The 17,805-nt window shown below is 32.1% G+C and overlaps 4 protein-coding genes across 6 annotated transcripts in view; 1 reads left to right on the forward strand and 3 right to left on the reverse strand.

Annotated features, from left to right (window-relative positions):
* LOC104790361 (zinc transport protein ZntB-like) overlaps positions 1-1,837 on the reverse strand; it is a 3,080-nt gene extending 1,243 nt beyond the window's left edge. The window contains exons 1-5 of one of the 2 annotated variants that reach the window (XM_010516107.2): positions 1,822-1,837; positions 871-1,718; positions 589-668; positions 177-441; positions 16-98 (exon numbers count right to left, since the gene is read on the reverse strand). In XM_010516107.2, the coding sequence (XP_010514409.1) occupies positions 16-98; positions 177-441; positions 589-668; positions 871-1,642 (1,200 nt within the window). In that variant the 5' untranslated portion in view covers positions 1,643-1,718; positions 1,822-1,837. The other variant, XM_010516114.2, reaches the window with a different exon arrangement.
* LOC104790381 lies at positions 8,716-10,663 on the forward strand. 2 transcript variants are annotated; one of them, XM_010516127.2, is made up of 4 exons: positions 8,716-8,841; positions 9,626-9,901; positions 10,087-10,275; positions 10,375-10,663. In XM_010516127.2, exons 2-4 carry the CDS (start codon positions 9,653-9,655, stop codon positions 10,456-10,458), a joined length of 522 nt encoding a protein of 173 aa, XP_010514429.1. In that variant the 5' UTR covers positions 8,716-8,841; positions 9,626-9,652; the 3' UTR covers positions 10,459-10,663. The 2 variants fall into 2 exon arrangements, with proteins under 2 accessions (XP_010514429.1, XP_010514437.1); XM_010516135.2 differs by having other exon boundaries at positions 9,630-9,901.
* LOC104790394 lies at positions 10,768-12,047 on the reverse strand. The gene is made up of 2 exons (XM_010516147.2): positions 11,599-12,047; positions 10,768-11,508 (listed from the first exon to the last, which is right to left on the reverse strand). The coding sequence occupies exons 1-2, from the start codon at positions 12,018-12,020 to the stop codon at positions 10,977-10,979; spliced, it is 954 nt and encodes a 317-aa protein (XP_010514449.1). The 5' UTR covers positions 12,021-12,047; the 3' UTR covers positions 10,768-10,976.
* LOC109126739 lies at positions 14,910-15,907 on the reverse strand (the record flags this gene model as incomplete). The annotated part of the gene is made up of 1 exon (XM_019230469.1): positions 14,910-15,907. A coding segment is annotated over one exon (615 nt), but the record flags the coding sequence as incomplete, so codon positions are not given.

Genomic DNA, 17,805 nt, shown 5'->3' on the forward strand with positions numbered 1-17,805 from the left:
CATTATAAGACAGATGTACATCACGTTTCTAAATCCGTCTCCTAGCTCTGGTTTGTCTTGTCCTGTCCAAGGAACTCCTCCAACGTTCATCCCAAAAACTGGTTACAACAACAGGTTAGATAGTGTGATATGAATGGAAAAGAGAGTGTTGGCTTTTTTTGGTGTTTTTTTTTTACCTCCGGTTATAATCGATAGAGGAAGGAATATGATGGAAAGGAAGGAGAGGTAATAGAGCTTTCGGTTGATTTGCTCGGCTTGCCAGCTATCCAAACCAGCTTGGATTGCAGTCACACGGTTCGCAATGAAGCCTACATTCTCTTTTAAACGTCTTAACCGCCCAATCAACTCTTCTAAAGAGTTGATGTCTTCTGCCAGAAACCAAGGCTTCGTGGAACATTTTTCCTTCACTCTTGGAAATACTTGTTCTCCATGTGCAATCACCTGAGATGCAGAGAAATGTTTAACTCAGGGTAGAAACACTAAATGAAGCCACAAAAAAATTCCTGCAACTACATGAAGTCACACAAAACAGTGCTCTGAAGAAAAGAAAGCTTAAGGCTTGGTGATATATAGTTAGTATAGCTCTACCTGCAAAAGACGCTGCAAGTTGAGATGCAATTTTGGGAACCTTCTATCATCCAACATCTGTTTCTTCATAGCGAATCCACCTATTGTCAAAAAAACGATTATTCATATGAAACCAACGAACAACTATACAAAAAAAAACCCTGAAATGTTTTTGCTATTGTGCATAGAGTTGAAAAGTAATAATCATGGTGCACAAAAAAATGGCAAATGCATGTTTTTCATTTGAGTCATATAAACTTTTGGTAACAGAAAAAGCTGTTGAAGAAGAGAGTGCTAGCTAACCTCTATCCATTTCGAGTTCCACCGCATCCAATTCAATCTCAAGTTTAGTAACAACATCTTGCAGCTGATCAACATGTGTGTCAATGATATGCACAACAAGATTCGAAACAGAAGTTGGAACAGGGTTATCAGCTTCCTCAGAATGGTTCATCGTCAGCAAGAATTCAAGAACATGCTCCTCAATCACAATCCCACTTCTTTCCTTCCTCTCACCACGGTAATACGAAGGAGAATCCACACTAGGAACTTCCGAGAGAAGCGACTGACCCATAGGCGAGAATCCTAACCTAGGAACTCGTCCTAAAGACACAGTAATCACAGAATTCTCAGTAATCCTAGCAGCAATCTTGAACGTGAAGCTACTAGAAGCAGGACCAGGAGAGTTAACTCTAAAAACAAGTGCTCCATCAACATGCCCACAAAAGGGTCCATTACTAACAAGAGAAAGAATGTCTTGAAGCTTCAATGGTGGACACAAAGCATCAATAAGATGCTGAGCTGATTGAGAAAGTTTCTGATTCCCTTTAGGTAACTCAACATGGTACCAACAAAACTCTTTCCCTGTTCCTTCAGCAAGATCCCATTCTTTGTTATAGTATTTACCATCACCATCAAAAATGTAAGCTCTTTGTCTCACCATTCCTGAGAATTGATGATGAGACCTAAACCTATTATGAGCGTCTCTACGAGGAACGCCACTTGTTAAAGACTCAAGATCTGTCTCATCTACTTCATCACCAATTCGATCTTGCTGCTGCTGCTGCTGCATCATTGACAAATCTTGAATTTTGAAATCAACCCACAAAGAAAAATAGAAACTTTGATCATCAAACTCGTGAATTCACTTCCTGAAACGAATTGGGTAGATGCAAAATCCCATGATCAGCAAATTAAAACAACATTGTAAAATCCGGTGGAGACACTAATTGAGATCAAAAGGGATAAACTTACATGCAGGTTTGGGTGANTTTCGAGTTCCACCGCATCCAATTCAATCTCAAGTTTAGTAACAACATCTTGCAGCTGATCAACATGTGTGTCAATGATATGCACAACAAGATTCGAAACAGAAGTTGGAACAGGGTTATCAGCTTCCTCAGAATGGTTCATCGTCAGCAAGAATTCAAGAACATGCTCCTCAATCACAATCCCACTTCTTTCCTTCCTCTCACCACGGTAATACGAAGGAGAATCCACACTAGGAACTTCCGAGAGAAGCGACTGACCCATAGGCGAGAATCCTAACCTAGGAACTCGTCCTAAAGACACAGTAATCACAGAATTCTCAGTAATCCTAGCAGCAATCTTGAACGTGAAGCTACTAGAAGCAGGACCAGGAGAGTTAACTCTAAAAACAAGTGCTCCATCAACATGCCCACAAAAGGGTCCATTACTAACAAGAGAAAGAATGTCTTGAAGCTTCAATGGTGGACACAAAGCATCAATAAGATGCTGAGCTGATTGAGAAAGTTTCTGATTCCCTTTAGGTAACTCAACATGGTACCAACAAAACTCTTTCCCTGTTCCTTCAGCAAGATCCCATTCTTTGTTATAGTATTTACCATCACCATCAAAAATGTAAGCTCTTTGTCTCACCATTCCTGAGAATTGATGATGAGACCTAAACCTATTATGAGCGTCTCTACGAGGAACGCCACTTGTTAAAGACTCAAGATCTGTCTCATCTACTTCATCACCAATTCGATCTTGCTGCTGCTGCTGCTGCATCATTGACAAATCTTGAATTTTGAAATCAACCCACAAAGAAAAATAGAAACTTTGATCATCAAACTCGTGAATTCACTTCCTGAAACGAATTGGGTAGATGCAAAATCCCATGATCAGCAAATTAAAACAACATTGTAAAATCCGGTGGAGACACTAATTGAGATCAAAAGGGATAAACTTACATGCAGGTTTGGGTGAGGTGAGATCTAATTGAAGCTAGATCACCGGAGCTAAATTAGACGAAGCTGTTGTGGAGGAGACTCAGACGCGTGAGAAGGATGAAACAGTTGAATCTGGGCGTTGACAAGAGAAACAAGTAGGAATCTGTCAGAGCCAATTTAATGGCACAGATTGGATCATACAATCTTTATGGCTTTTACTATTTTCTAATTCAATCACTGTATATAAGATTATACAAAACTCATGTTAAGAAATTTTATTTAAATGTTTAAAAGTTTTTGTGAATTGTGAAATAAATTAATGAAAATACTAGACTATTTTTTGTTTTAATAACTAATAATTAATATTTAATTTTCTAAAATTTAGTGTGAAATTAGATAAAGTAATTATGCTGGTAAAATTAATTTTCTGAAAATGCTTTTGTTAAAAAACTAACTCAACAAACTTTAAATAATAATTAATCTTAACTAATTGATAATTGCGTCATAAACAACAAAAAAAAAGTAGATACTTATCTAGAAATGATTTTTTTTGACCGCAAGTATATATCATCTTTGTCCAACTACTTTCATTGTCATATTTTGAAGCCTAAAATGAGCCACAAGACTTTGATTAGGTGGGAGTGTGCAACCACTTCGGTTTCTAGACTAGACCGGGTAAGAGAGTGAGAGAGGATGTGTTGGTTCAATACCATTTCACAATATCTAACTACATCTCTCATTTTCATTCTCCCAAAAGACATCTTGAGTTGTCTTCTTTAGAGAAATAAAAGACATTTTTTAACATATTGAATGTCTTCTTAAAAAAAAACTCTTAAGGAAAAAGTTGTGGTCTTTCTTTTATCACTCACCACTTCCACGAACAATCATTTGGCAATATTGGTGATAATAAACTCAGTGAGAACACCTGTTTTTATTGGAAGTCCATGAATAACCATATGACTATTTAAGTTTAAAATAAACAATAAAAATATAATTTTCCAACTACTATATATTTTGAATTTTGAAATATCACAAAGAACTGATTTTACATATTGATGATAATTATTATACAACAATTGATGTCGCAAAATAGATTGTTATAATACCATTACTGCAAACAAACAATAAAAAACCACAATTTCGTTATAATATCTATATATAATAACAAACCTATTTTTAGAGATCGATTTTAATATAATCTAATAGATTTATTATCTCATTTAACTGTTTAAATTTGTTAATGATCCCAAAAGTTGTAAAAAAAATTTCTTCTAACAATTGAGTTTATTTGTTGTACCCCATCTTTCAATGTTTGCACTATTATTTTTTCATATATTTTTGTTTCACACCTTTTTATTTTTATATATAAACTTTTATGGACCTTGAAAACAAGTTTCAAGTTTTTGTTTTTAGAGTATTATTTCAAACTTTTAAGGTAAAAAAAAATTCAATTTTTTTTTCTTGACGTTGATTCATTTATCTTCATTAAAGTTGTAGTGTTTTATTTACCCTTTGTTTGGTATCGTTTTCCAACCGTATTAATCATTTTTTCAAGGTATTTTTGAGTTTATTTAAATGAGTTGTTTGAAGAAAAATGTGAGACCAAAATGCCTATGAATGTCAAAGCATTTTTTAAATATATATCTCCAAAATTTGGAGCTGAAAATTTAAGTTACTTTATACTAGCTAATTATGTTTGGTTGATCTAAAAGTCGGTTGGGTCAGGGCATCTTTATAGGGAGAACAGTTTAGGATGTTTTTAGAGTATAAATATTGTGAAAATAATGTAAGATCAGTAGTTAAGAACTTTTGTTAAGAAATTAGTTATTGGGAGAACATCTTTAAGATCATAAGATTTAATAATATAATATTCTTACATATTATAATTATAAAAACTTATAAAATAACATTTAAATTGCAAACTTATAAAACTTTTACTAAAATTCAAAATACAATACCAAATTTTTATGAAACAACAAAAACATTAAAGATAAAAAAAAAACATATTACTTAATTAAAGCACGCAAACATTTTATTTAATTAATATATAGTTTAATGTCCAAATTTATTCCATATATTCTCAATCAGATCCTCTTCTAATTTGTGAAAAATTGTTTGCAAAAAATTGTATCCATTCACAGCTTGCCACGTCACCTTAGAACTGAGCCAAAATCAGTTATACATCAAGAACTAAAAAAAGTGTTCTAAGCCACTATTCATTATTTTTCTATTTTTTTTGGGCTAAGAACACCCCTCATGTTCTCCCTATAAAGATGGCCTCAGTGAAAATGATCAAAGTAGTAGAGAAAAAAAAAAAGAAATTTATAATGAATTATAAATGTTGACTTTTATTTTAGAATTTCACATTTTTCGCACGGGTCACTTTTCCTAGTAAATAATAATAAAAATATTTAAACTATAGATTCGTAGTGATGTAAAAAAAAATCTATAGATTGAGTAGTAGCAATAAGATCAGAAGAAATTTATTGTTCTTATTTATGAACATCCGAGATTGATTAATGATATCTCCAACAAGCTCATAAATCTTCAAATTTTGGGGTTTTTTGCATTCCAACAAATAATTAAAACCTCATCAAATTAAAGGTTTTTGAATAGTGAAACTTGAGATTTTGAAGCTACTTTTATTTTCATTTCGGCTCTTATATTTATGTCTTTCACAAATAATAATATAAAATTCAATTAAGAGAACTTAAGCACACTAAAATAAATTAAATAAAAAAACATATTTTGTAATGTGAAAAATAAAGGTCACAAAATAAAATATAATATTAAAAATAAAGTTTACAAAAAGTAAAAAAATACACTAAATAAAGATCACACAAAATAAAAAATACATTAAACAAACTTAACACAAATTAAAGCAAATTATACACAAATTACTTAAACACAAATATTACATATATTACAAATTATACGAAAATACTAGTATTCCAGCAAATCAGATCCTGAACCTCCAAAATCACGAAAATATTGTCTATAAATATTACAGAAATAATGTTTGATTAATTTGTTGTTTCATATGTAACTTTGTAAAACTTATGTTTATGTGTTTTATTATTATATATGTAATTTATATTACCATGTAGCCTATATTATGTATAGATTATGTGTTGTATGATAAAATAAATTATATTAGGGCATATACTTAGTACTGCTGGCTCTAGAGAAGAATCTGCCATAATTTCCCCATTTCTTTCTATGTCTCAGTGGGAAGAGAATATTGCAAAGCTTACTAGCAGCGTTAGAGTATTGGTGGTTGATGATGGATGTAATGTCGAAGACCTCACATGTTTTGATTTTGTCATCACTAGTTATGAAACAATTAGGAGGAGCGTTGACCAAACCTTGTGTTGCCCACACTGCCACAAGCTGCTTCCGTCTGTCAAGCCACAACATTTTTGCAATACCCATAAAGAGATACAAGGAGAAAAACCAAAAACTATCGGGCCACTCCACTCAACTTAGTGGGAATGGATTTTTTTGGACGAGGGCCACCTCTTGGAAGGAGGAGACCAAGCCATTTTCACCTTGAAAGCAAAGTATCGATGGGTTTTTATTAGTAGACTCGACTTTGACCAGCTTTATCCTGTGCTAAGTTATCCTTTGATGTTTGTCGCTCTTACAACGTAATTATATTCACTTTTTGTGTTTGATTAACCTATTTTGTCCAACCATTAGATTGACGAGCTTCTACTCGCTATCTCCCTTTGGGATTGAATGAATGGTAACAATTATGTTTACACTAAAAAAAGGGTGATCAACCAATCAAATTTGAGAAATTAGAAAAATATTAATTTGACATAATTACAGAAATAATAAAAACTTATAACCACGATAATATATGAATCCCAAATAATTCTTTTTTTTTTCCACATGAATCCCAAATAATTCAAAGATGAAAATATAAATTAAATAAAACAATCTAGAAATACTACAATAAATACTACAATACAGTATTAGACATAGAAGACGCATACATTATTTTTTTTTATGGGTCAACATATTAATCTTGCCTATTCAAAACTAAAAAAGGAGAAATTAGGAGAAATTTTTTGTTTAAAAAAATAAGAAAAGTTTATCTTCCCATAAATTTATTTTTACCAATAGAACAAGTTGAAAGAATTGTTTTTGAATAATTTTTTTTGTTAGATGAAAAATATAAGACTATCTATGTCTATATAAAAGTGACTATTTACAAAATTTATAATTAAATAGTTAAGTGTATATATTCTTTAATACCATTTCTATTGTTTTGTAGTATTAATAACTTAAAATTAAAAATAAGTAATTACTGTAATAATTTCGAATTTTATGAAATATATATTTATATATAGATATCCTTATAATTATTTAATTTTTTTTTTTAATTTTTGTATTTTTTGATAATTATTTTTTACATTATTAATATTTTTTGATAATTATTTTTTACATTATTAATATTTTTTGATAATTATTATTAATATATATATATATATAACTTAAATTGAGAACTTGACATGTGTCTTGCTAACTTTCAAAATACAACTTTACTAGGTAACAACCCGCACATAGTGCAGTATAAAATAATTATTAAATGTTTTTACATAATTTTTATGCACAAAATCTATTATATTTATCGGTACTTGAAATCTAAAACTCAACTGTGTAGTATATATTAATATATATATATATATATATAATTTTTGTATAATAATTAAAATTTAACATGTGAGAATTATTGTAATATCAGTCTTGTATTATCATATCATATGAACAAAGAGTTTTTAAAATTTATCTTAAAGATTTTATGAAAATATAATTAAAGGATATAATTAAGTTAGAAAGAGAATATAAAATTTTAATTTTATGTGTTAATTCAACCAAAATGATGAAACTGATGAAAAATAAAAGAAATAGTGTGCAGAGCCCTTTAAATGCGACACAACAGCATTTTGTGCGAGAATGTTTCTCTTTTAATATACAGTAAAACCTCTATAAATTAATAATGTTGGGACTAAGACATTTTATTAATTTATAGTGATATTAATTTATCTATAAATTAATAATTATTATTTTATAGTGTAAATTAATAATTATTAATTTATAGATATATTTTTAATTGTTTATTTTTTTAAAAATTATGAATTGGAACAACTATAGTAAAATAAGATTAAACTTTCAGATGTTATAAATTTTATGGTTTAGGAATTGAACTCGTAATATTTAGAAAGCACTATTTACAATAAATTACAAATATTATAGACAAATTGACTTATACACATGAGACACATAAATTCAAATCTATGAATAATAATATCAATTCTCCTATTTTAATAATCTGTCAAATTATCAAATTGTAAATGATGCATATCTAAAAATTAAAACTTTAAATTTAATTATTTGTATGACATGTTATAAAATATTTTAGAGATATCATTATAGGTTGAAAATACAACATTACAATTGTTCTATAGAATTGAGCTTTAGGAGAAACATACACTATTATATCAGTATATATATATATATAAATTTACATAATTATTAATTTATGATATTATTGGGACCATATTTTATAAGGAGATTTCGAAAAAATTATTATCTTATCGAATATTGTTAATTTTTACACTGGCCCGACTTGAGACCAATAAAATTTATTAATTTATAGTGTTTATTATTTTGTAGAGGTTTTACTGTATAAGATGTAACATTTACCATCATTATGTGTTGTAAGATAAAATAAATTATATTGTGTATTTTATAATTGGAAAAATGTCATAAAAGCCCCAACTTATCATTTTGGTTGAATTAAAGCTCTTACTCTCCATTGACTTAACAATTAAACCTCCAACTTGTGTTGACTCGGTCAGTTTGAGCATTATGTTAACTCACTAAACAGAGGAAATAAACGCGGTTAGTATCACTGTTAGCAATTAAACGACAGTCATTTAAAACAAAACGAAAACCCCCAAATCGTAAATCAATTCTCTCTTTCTCCGAACTCCAAAAATTGAAAACCCCAAATTCGATTCCTCTCTTCTTCTTCTTCGTCTGGCTACCCAATCACTCTATCACTCTTGATCTGGTACGTTTACATCTGCAAACTCCTCATTTTATAACCTCTCTTCACTTAAGAGATTTAATCATGGAACTAATTCATTCTGAATTAAGTTTGGTTGATCTGTTTGGAGAATGATCTTTCTGGGTTTTTATCGCCAAATTTTTCCCTACGCACCTATTTTCATTTCCCATTAGTCCTTGTTGCAAAAATGTCAAATCTTTCGTATCTCTCATGTTGAGGAAAAGCTGCACACAAAGTGTTCGTTACAATGCCGCAGCGAAAATTTATTTAACATTCGAGATTGGATTTATTATATTTTACAGTGTTATCTTGCTACCTAAGTTGGATTAGTTCTTGAAATTTTGTGGTTCTTTGTTTTGAACATGTCACTCAATTCATGTAGCATAGTTCATTAGCATCTCGTCTATACAATACAGCTGTCTGATATTCTTAAGTATAGCATAGTGGTCGCAATTAAGTTTGCACATGGAGATTAGTTTTAGTATTGTTAGCTTCCGTGAAGATATCTCAAGTGTTTTTTTGTTGAGGTCATTGTGAGAGAGAATTTGTGTTGTCCACTATGTATAGGATGGGTGTGTTCTTGTAAGAGGGCTTCTGGTTAAATAAAAAAGAGAGATTTATAGTTTCATCTTACTTTCTCTGATTAAACAAAAGATGCAAAAAAATGCCTATTGAACGTTTATTTCTGCTTGATGTTTTGTGTTGGAGTTTGGCTAATGGTTCCATTGTTTCATTTATTCCAATTTGGGTAAACTTGTGTTTTTTTTCTTTCTATTTTTTGACATAGAAAGAAGATTCCCTGCGCCTGTTTATTATGATGTCTCGGCAAAGTCAGTTATTTACATTGCTTAAGAGAAGGTTTCATTCACCGTCTAATGATGCCCCAACAGAAACCTTAAGAAAGAAGTTAGCCGATTTACAAAAAAGTAAGAAGCGAAGGAACCCAACAAAGAACCAGTTTCTAGTTGAAGTTCCAGAATCAAGATCTTATTTGGACACAGCAACGATGCCTATGTTCCTCGCCGTTGTCGGTATTGCATTGTTTGCAAAGGTGTTAATGATGGTAAGCTTTCCTATATCATCTCTTTATGAGTGTGTCTTCCTTTTTAATGACTTAGCATCTGTTAAGTAGATGTGGCTTTGTAATTGAGCCGTTACTCTGCTTTATAATTTCTTTGTGGAATTGAGCGATTAGATAAGGATATATCCTGAGGAAATTGCTGTTTCTTATTATTGGTTTGTTGTTAGATTGATGATTCAAAATCGCAAGAAATGATTGAACGCAAGATAAAGAATGCACCACCGGGGCAAGGCACAGTGCGGATGATCGAACGTGAGGAGTGGGATGAGTTTAGAGAAGTAAGGCCAAGAACACCTTTTGAGTCCAAGCTTGCTCGCCCAAATGCACAAATAAGAACTGGAGAACCTGTGCGCAAGGTAAAAAAACCTCTATTCAATCATCGAACCTTACTGTATTTTGCTAGTTCATATCGTCGTTTGATGATCAGACTTCTTACTTGTTTCCTTTTTCATCAGGATGACTTGAAAAACTGGACAATAGACGTGCTAACAGATGGGCTTGCACGAACCCAAGAAAGTGTTCGTCGCGGTTCCAGTTAGGTTTTCATGAATTCTCCTCGATTCAATTGGGAGTTTCCTGGTTAATATATATATATTGAGAATCTGGTAGTCGAGAACATTATCGGCCGTTCTCCTAAGCGAACATAGGCATTAAGGACAGTAGAGAGAAGAACATACATAAGCAGTCTTGTAATAAAGAAATCTTGGAAATGGAGATATGAATGTATTCCCCTTTGTTTCGGAACTGCATCGTGTATTCACACAAATTTTCATCAAAATCATTAAACATCTTTACAGTGTCAAGATATTTCACACTCTAAATTGGGTTTGATTGGTAACTAAAATATATTGTAGGTAAATTTAGTGGTTTTAAAAGACTAAACGCAGAACAGAGTTTAAAACAGAGGAAACCAAATCAAAAGGGGAAGGAAATAAAAGACTAAACGCTTCATTCTTCTTTCAATGCAAGAGTGGAGCCAAACTGATCACACTTTTGGCAATGTCTTGTTGCTAAGAAAAAACTACTGTTAAAACAATCAAGGCATTTTTGTTAAGAGTCAGTTGTCCTTCAAATGGCTGCCCGGCTTCTCCAAGAACTTGGAGATTACCATACCGATAGCAAAGAAGAGTGCCGTCACTGATACGTTGATAGGACCCTCACGGCGTTTTTTCTCGACAAAACCCCAATTGATCGACGAGACTAGTAGCTGGCCAAAACCACAGAACATTAAGACCGTATCCGAGAAACTTGCGAAGATTCTGTTGTAGCCACGTGATGGATAGTAGAACCAAGGTATAGGCCACTTGCAACGGAAACAAAGTTTATGGACTCGGATTTTGTAAGTGAGGTCAATGATGGAGAGGACAACAGAAACAATTGCCATTGCTAAAGAGAGTCTTGCGAAGTAAGGCTTGCCAACGGAAGAACACTGGTCCGCAACCACTGAAGCAATCTCTACGAGCAAATTGATGATGACGAGGAAGGTCATTGCAATGGAACACCGGCTTCTATTTTTCACTATCGGCTTGTTAGGCTTCACAATCTTCATGACTTTGAGAAAGATCTTCCCCACAAACACACTCTCATCCCTGAACATATTACATCAATATTACATGGATGTGGTTTTTAAACAATTTGAATGAATGATAAAGAAGAAGAAGAAGAAGAAGTAGTGGAACCTTGCATACATCCGGCCAGGTAGCGCAGCAATTTTGGTTACAGCATCGACCCATCTAACCGCCTCTTCCTTGCCAATTTTAAATCTAGCGAAGACTTCATCGGCTACTACATGGCAAGGCTCTGTGTCAAGGAACACCGGTATGATAACTTGTCCGGCGGTTCTTTCCCCCTTTATGATCGTCTCAAGCTTTTTCAAATTCCAATACCGTCGACGTTTTATTAAAGTAGCACTGAAGACAATCACTAAAACCTTGGATTCTTCTATTGCTTGAACGTCAACATGCTCACTTTGTCTGGGACTGTTGGAGATATCTTCAAAGACTTTTATCTGCCGACTGAGTAGAGCCGCTAATAATAATGAAGAAAAGCGAGTTCCACTAGAATCTCGGCAAAAGATGTAAACGTCATCCCGGAAAACCATGACGACTTCTGTTCTGGATATGTTTCAATCATCCATCCATATATATATAACCCCACTAACAACAACCGCGTTGGACTATTAATTTATTTGTGCATCTCTTTTCTTGGGAGGTTCTGAATGAAAAATACCGTATAAACTTCCCGTTAGTCAACTAAACTATTATTCAAACTAGCTAGGACTCACACCCCCCCTCTCCCGATGTCGCGCGGAAGTATTTTAGAAAAAAGTAAATAAATTTAAAACTTAAAACTATACATTATGAAATCATTCAAATGTAATAGAATAGTTTGAACACATAAACATTAAACATAAACTATTACTAAAAACACAACCATGTAAATGAAAACTTATAAACAAAAAATATTATATAGAATAGACGTAATTTTGCAAAAAAAACATTGTTTAAAGTATTATAAATATATAAGATATTTTTATGAAGAATTGTGGTAAAGAGCTATAATCAAAAAAATCATAATGACAAAGTGATCTTAACTGAGAATATTGAATTAATGGTTGTAATGAGTAAATGTAATTTTTATTAAATAATTATAATTAAAATGTATTTAATAATGAGTGAAACTATATAAAAAAAATTGAAATTAAAATACACAACTTTCAAAAACATGATGAAATAAATTTTAAATATAAAAATAGTTTTTAAACGAAAAGTTACGATAAATAGACGCAAATGTAAATTATATAGTAAGTTTTATTAAATTTCTATATTGCTATAATCATTTCTAAAATTTTAGTTAGATTATAGAATAACATTGAATATTAAATATTATTATTCAAATGATTAAAATTAAACATAAAACGGAAAATTTGTTTCAACAAACTATGATTTGTTAGTTATTGATGAAGAGACAATTATATAGAAAGTTCAAAATACATGACTATTTAAATAGACATACCTATTATAACGAAAAGTTATGATGAAAAAATATGAATAAAATCTAGTGAAAAGACACAACTCTACAATGAACAGATACAACTATTTGAGTGAAAAAAAACAAAAAAAAACAATTTTTCACAAAAAATACTACAAAAAATCGCAATTGTTGTTTGTATTTATTCAGATTGTTATTATTACTTTTAAATATTAAATATTAAAATATTGTTTTAACGAAAGTTACGATAAATAGCCGCAACTTTAAATTCTATATTAAGTTGTATTAAATTTCTCTATTGCTATAATCATTTCTAAAATTTTAGTTATATTATGAAATAACGTTAAATATTAGATATTAATATTCAATTGTTTAGATTCAACATAAAATGAAAAATTTGTTTCAACGAACTTATTGGTTACTAATGAAGAGACAAATATAAAAAGAGTTCAGAAGACATGACTATTTAAATAGACACACATCAATGACGTCATACACCTATTAGAACGAAAGTTGTGATGAAAAAATATAAATAAAATATAGTGAAAACTGCTTTTAAATAGATGACATCTTTATTACCATATTGAAAATGTCAAATTCAAAAACTCACTATATATCTAACCGTTGAAAAAAACTCTAGGTATTTTTATTAAATTTTTATATTTAAAATTAACTACAAATTGTAAATTAGATTCATCATTCCAAAAATCTTTTGTTAAATCAAGAATTGGAGAAATTTCTTTACTTTTAAAAGAATGAATGTTAAAGAATAATTTAGAAAGCTGTAAAAACTGTTGAGATTGAAAATTTATATTATTTTGTGTCATAGCAAAAAAATGAAAACAGTTCAAACAGACAAATATAGATATAGATTTCAAAAGATATGAATGTTCCAATAAACACAACCCTACAGTGAACTGTTGTAACATTTCATAAATAACCGTTTTAATGAACCATCACGACTTTTCGGAAAATATCCAAAAAGTACGATTGAAAAAACACAACTGTTGATCGCATTTATTCGGATTGTTATTATATATAATTTACTATGATTTTTTTTAACTAAAATGTTGCTTCTTTAATTTTTTAGCAACATTAAGATTGTTTAGCAACAGTTTAGCAACATTACTAAGATTGTTTTCCAATTAATTATAAGGAAGCATAGTAATTTTAATATGTTGCTTCTTTAATAGATGAAAAATTATCAATATAACATAATTTCACTTTTTGAAAAATTATCAATATAACATAATTTTAAAGTAATTAACCAAATTTTTAAAATTTAGCTCCTAGAGTTGACCGGAGAAGTAACCAGAAATTTATATATATATTACAAAAAAAAAGCATAAACAGTTTTCAAGTATGAGATACAAAAAGATTTGACTTGCAATGTTCTGAATCGTTTTCAAGTACGAGCGTGTAAAGACCAAAAGTCTTCGAGCTTGTTTTCCATTGTAATTAGTGCACGTATTCTACTCAGTTTGAGTCTTCATATATAATGTAATATTGATATATTCTACTAGACTGTAAAATATGGTTAGCTCGATCGGTCTTGTTAACATAAATTTGTTTTGAACCTAACATAAAGTATTCAACCTCCATCAGGATAGAAATAGTTATATCTGCATCAGAGAGAGAAATGATGATTACAAAAAGAAGAGATGTTAATCTTCTCTCTATGCCATTGCCATATTAAAATTTCAAAAACTGATGAGAGATATTGTTGTGTGTTTACCTAGAAATAAGCAAAGGGGGCAAGTTAAATTCACTCTGCCGTTTTGTAATGATGAGGAGCCAACTCAGCCAACCATAAGGGATCAATTCTTGTGAGGTTCTTGATGTACTTCTTCATGGTTTGCATGAGCTCGTCGAATATAACATATTCAGGTTTCGCACGGAATAGAACAGAAGTTGGGTGGATGTGGACAATCTCACCACTTTCCAAAGCCCTGTCAAGTCATTAAATGACGATGGAAGTTAATTTTTTTTTTAATATTAATATAACCTGAATATTACAAAAACTATGACAAAAAGTCATGCAGTATTTTGTGAAACAAGTCACAAAGTTTTAAAAGCTACAAAAGCAGTATAGAAATAGGCCAATAATACAAGCAGACCCATAGATAGTAACCGAATCTTCCGCTCCGGTTGGCTTTGTTAAACATCGAAGAGACATCTAGCCACGTCCCCGGTGCCCGCGTCCACGGCACCCACGACCACGTGATCTACGTCCCCGTTGTCCTCTCCCTCGAGCAATAAAAGACTCTTGTGTCTCTTTAGCTTTAATGGAAGGTTGAACCGGTCTCTCTCGCAGTAATCTTTGTCCGGAAGGAGTCATATGGTCCATCATTTCAGATTTACTATCAGAATCCTCTGCATCAACTAAATCTCCATCTGAGGGAAGTGAATCCCCATCTTAGATAAAACTTGAACTTCCATATTTGTATGGCAATCTGCCACTTTGGTGCATAGATCTGAGACTTGTATTGGGACAGCCTCAATGGGTAGGTCTGAATCGTCTTGGACTTTGGAGCCTTCTTGAATGACAACATTCGTGGATTCATGTTGAAGATTGATTGGAGAGACTAGAGCTGGGGCGGTAGATAAACTAACATTGGCAGGAGCATTGACCTCATTAGAGACAACTTTGGTGGCTTTTTGATGTGGCAACTTTTGGTTCATGCAACGGGAAGCTTTATGTCCTAACTGTCCACAATCTCCACACTGAACAGGAACCCAAGCGTATTCAACATCAACCATAGATATGTTTCCCTTTTTATCCACAGCTGCAATCCTAGGAGGAAATGCTTTACTCAACTCCACTTCCACCAAGATCTTAGCCTCACCCATTAGAGAAGGGTCAAGTCTTGGTTTGTAAGTAGCCATAGGAGCACCTAAACCTGAAGCAATATGGCTAATTCCTGGAATTGAGTAGAGACTGTTCGGAATCTTTTTAAGGGTTACCCAAACCGGAATAGTCGAGATATCTTTGGGATATCAAAAGTATCTTTGAAAGTTAATTTTGCTAAAAGAGCAGAGCATAATAGGCGTATTTACATGTTAAAATATTAAATGAACCACTATATCCATAGGTAAACCTACCTGCATGTACCGTCCAATTGTCTCTGTGCTGCTTTAAGGAAAAATGATACAGCAAGACATCTACGAAACTCAAGCATGCATTTCCGCATGAAGACACATTAAAACCCGTCTACAAAGAAGGCATAACCAACCTATATATATATGCTTGCTTCAAGGAACGGCTATTCACAAAGTTCTCCTTACACCATTTTTTCATAATTTTATCAATATTGTTTCCACTGCCGGCTACTTTTTTCTTTTCCAAGAACTTATCTGACTCCCGATAAACACTAAGATAAGTTAGGTGATCCCCTTCAACGCTAACGAAGTGGTTTCTTTCGGTTCTTGCCCACGAAACAAAGAATAAAAATGACTGCTTTAGTCAACTGTTAATATAAAGAAAAAAAATTATATATATATATATATATATATATATATAGGGATCTTTACTCATGTTATACATTTTAGTTAATATTACCATAATCTACAAAAAAAAATTTTATTACTAGAATAGTTCGGGTATTTATAAAATACCCAGCGTGACCTTGTTTTATGTTACCGGAAAATACGTTATTACAAAAATGCCATTGCCACTTCAAACGCCATGCAGAAATCGCTGACGTGTATTAAATAACTCAGCCGTAACGCGTTATAGAGGTAATGACGGCTGAGTTATAGGTATGTTGCGGCTGATTTATGGAAAAAACATTTGAGTAAGATTGGACGGCTGACTTAGAGCATAACTCAGCCAAACGTTACAGCTGAGTTTTCACCGGATGGTTGAGTTGTTAAAATTTTGGCTGAGTTAAAGCATAACTCAGCCGTCCTTACGGCTGAGTTATTACCCGATGGTTGAGTTGTCAAATTTTCGGCTGAGTTATCAATACGACAAGGCTGAGTTATTGTATTTCCGGCTGGCTGAGTTATGAAAAATGGCTGACTTATGAGATGTAGTTTCGGCTGAGTTATGGTTAAATTCTATAACTCAGCCGTGAAAGGCTGACTTATCGTACAACTCGGACATTTGACGGCTGACTTAGAAGCAAAAGATTAATTACTATAATGTTATTCAGTTACGGCTGACTTATGAAACGATACAACTGAGTTACAAATTTTCAGTTGACGCAGCGGCTAAGTTTGGCAGCCATTTTTCTATTTTTTAATTACTGTAATGTTATTCATGTTTTGACTGAGTTATATTTTATTTCATGGCTGAGTTATATTTAGGCTGAGTTATTATTTCTTTAATGGCTGACTTACCACGTCGGACGCATCATCCATGTCATCATCTTTCTTCTCTGAAAATACAAAACGTCGTTCCTTCGATTCTTCAACTGGTTATTAAGTGAACTATTTACATTATATATCCTTGTTCTTCTACTTCTTCTTCACTTTCTACTTCATCTTGTTCTTATACTTCTTTTTCACTTTCATCTTCACCTAGTTCTTTCTACTTCTTCTTCACATTGTTCTTCATTTTCTTTCATGGATCCAGTTCCGATACTAGTTGTTTCCGGTAATTGGGTAAAGAAACAAAGATATGTATTTAACACCGACGACAAAGGGTGTATAGTTATGCAGATCGAAGGTGGCACAACACACGACAAGCTTGTGGAGCTTGTTCTTGAAGACTACAGATTGGACGCGTTTAGCTATGAGCTAAAGCTGAGCTACATGTTCTCGAACAAGGCACTGAAACTAATGGCGTATGATACTCCACCAGTTTATGTCTCCAATGATCGACAGTTGCAATGTTTTTTGGGGCTATGGAAAACCGATCAGCTACGTCTCTGTGTGGATTTTTTGGCTAAAAA

The sequence above is a fragment of the Camelina sativa genome, chromosome 1, assembly GCF_000633955.1.
Source record: "Camelina sativa cultivar DH55 chromosome 1, Cs, whole genome shotgun sequence".
Taxonomy (NCBI): Eukaryota; Viridiplantae; Streptophyta; class Magnoliopsida; order Brassicales; family Brassicaceae; genus Camelina; species Camelina sativa.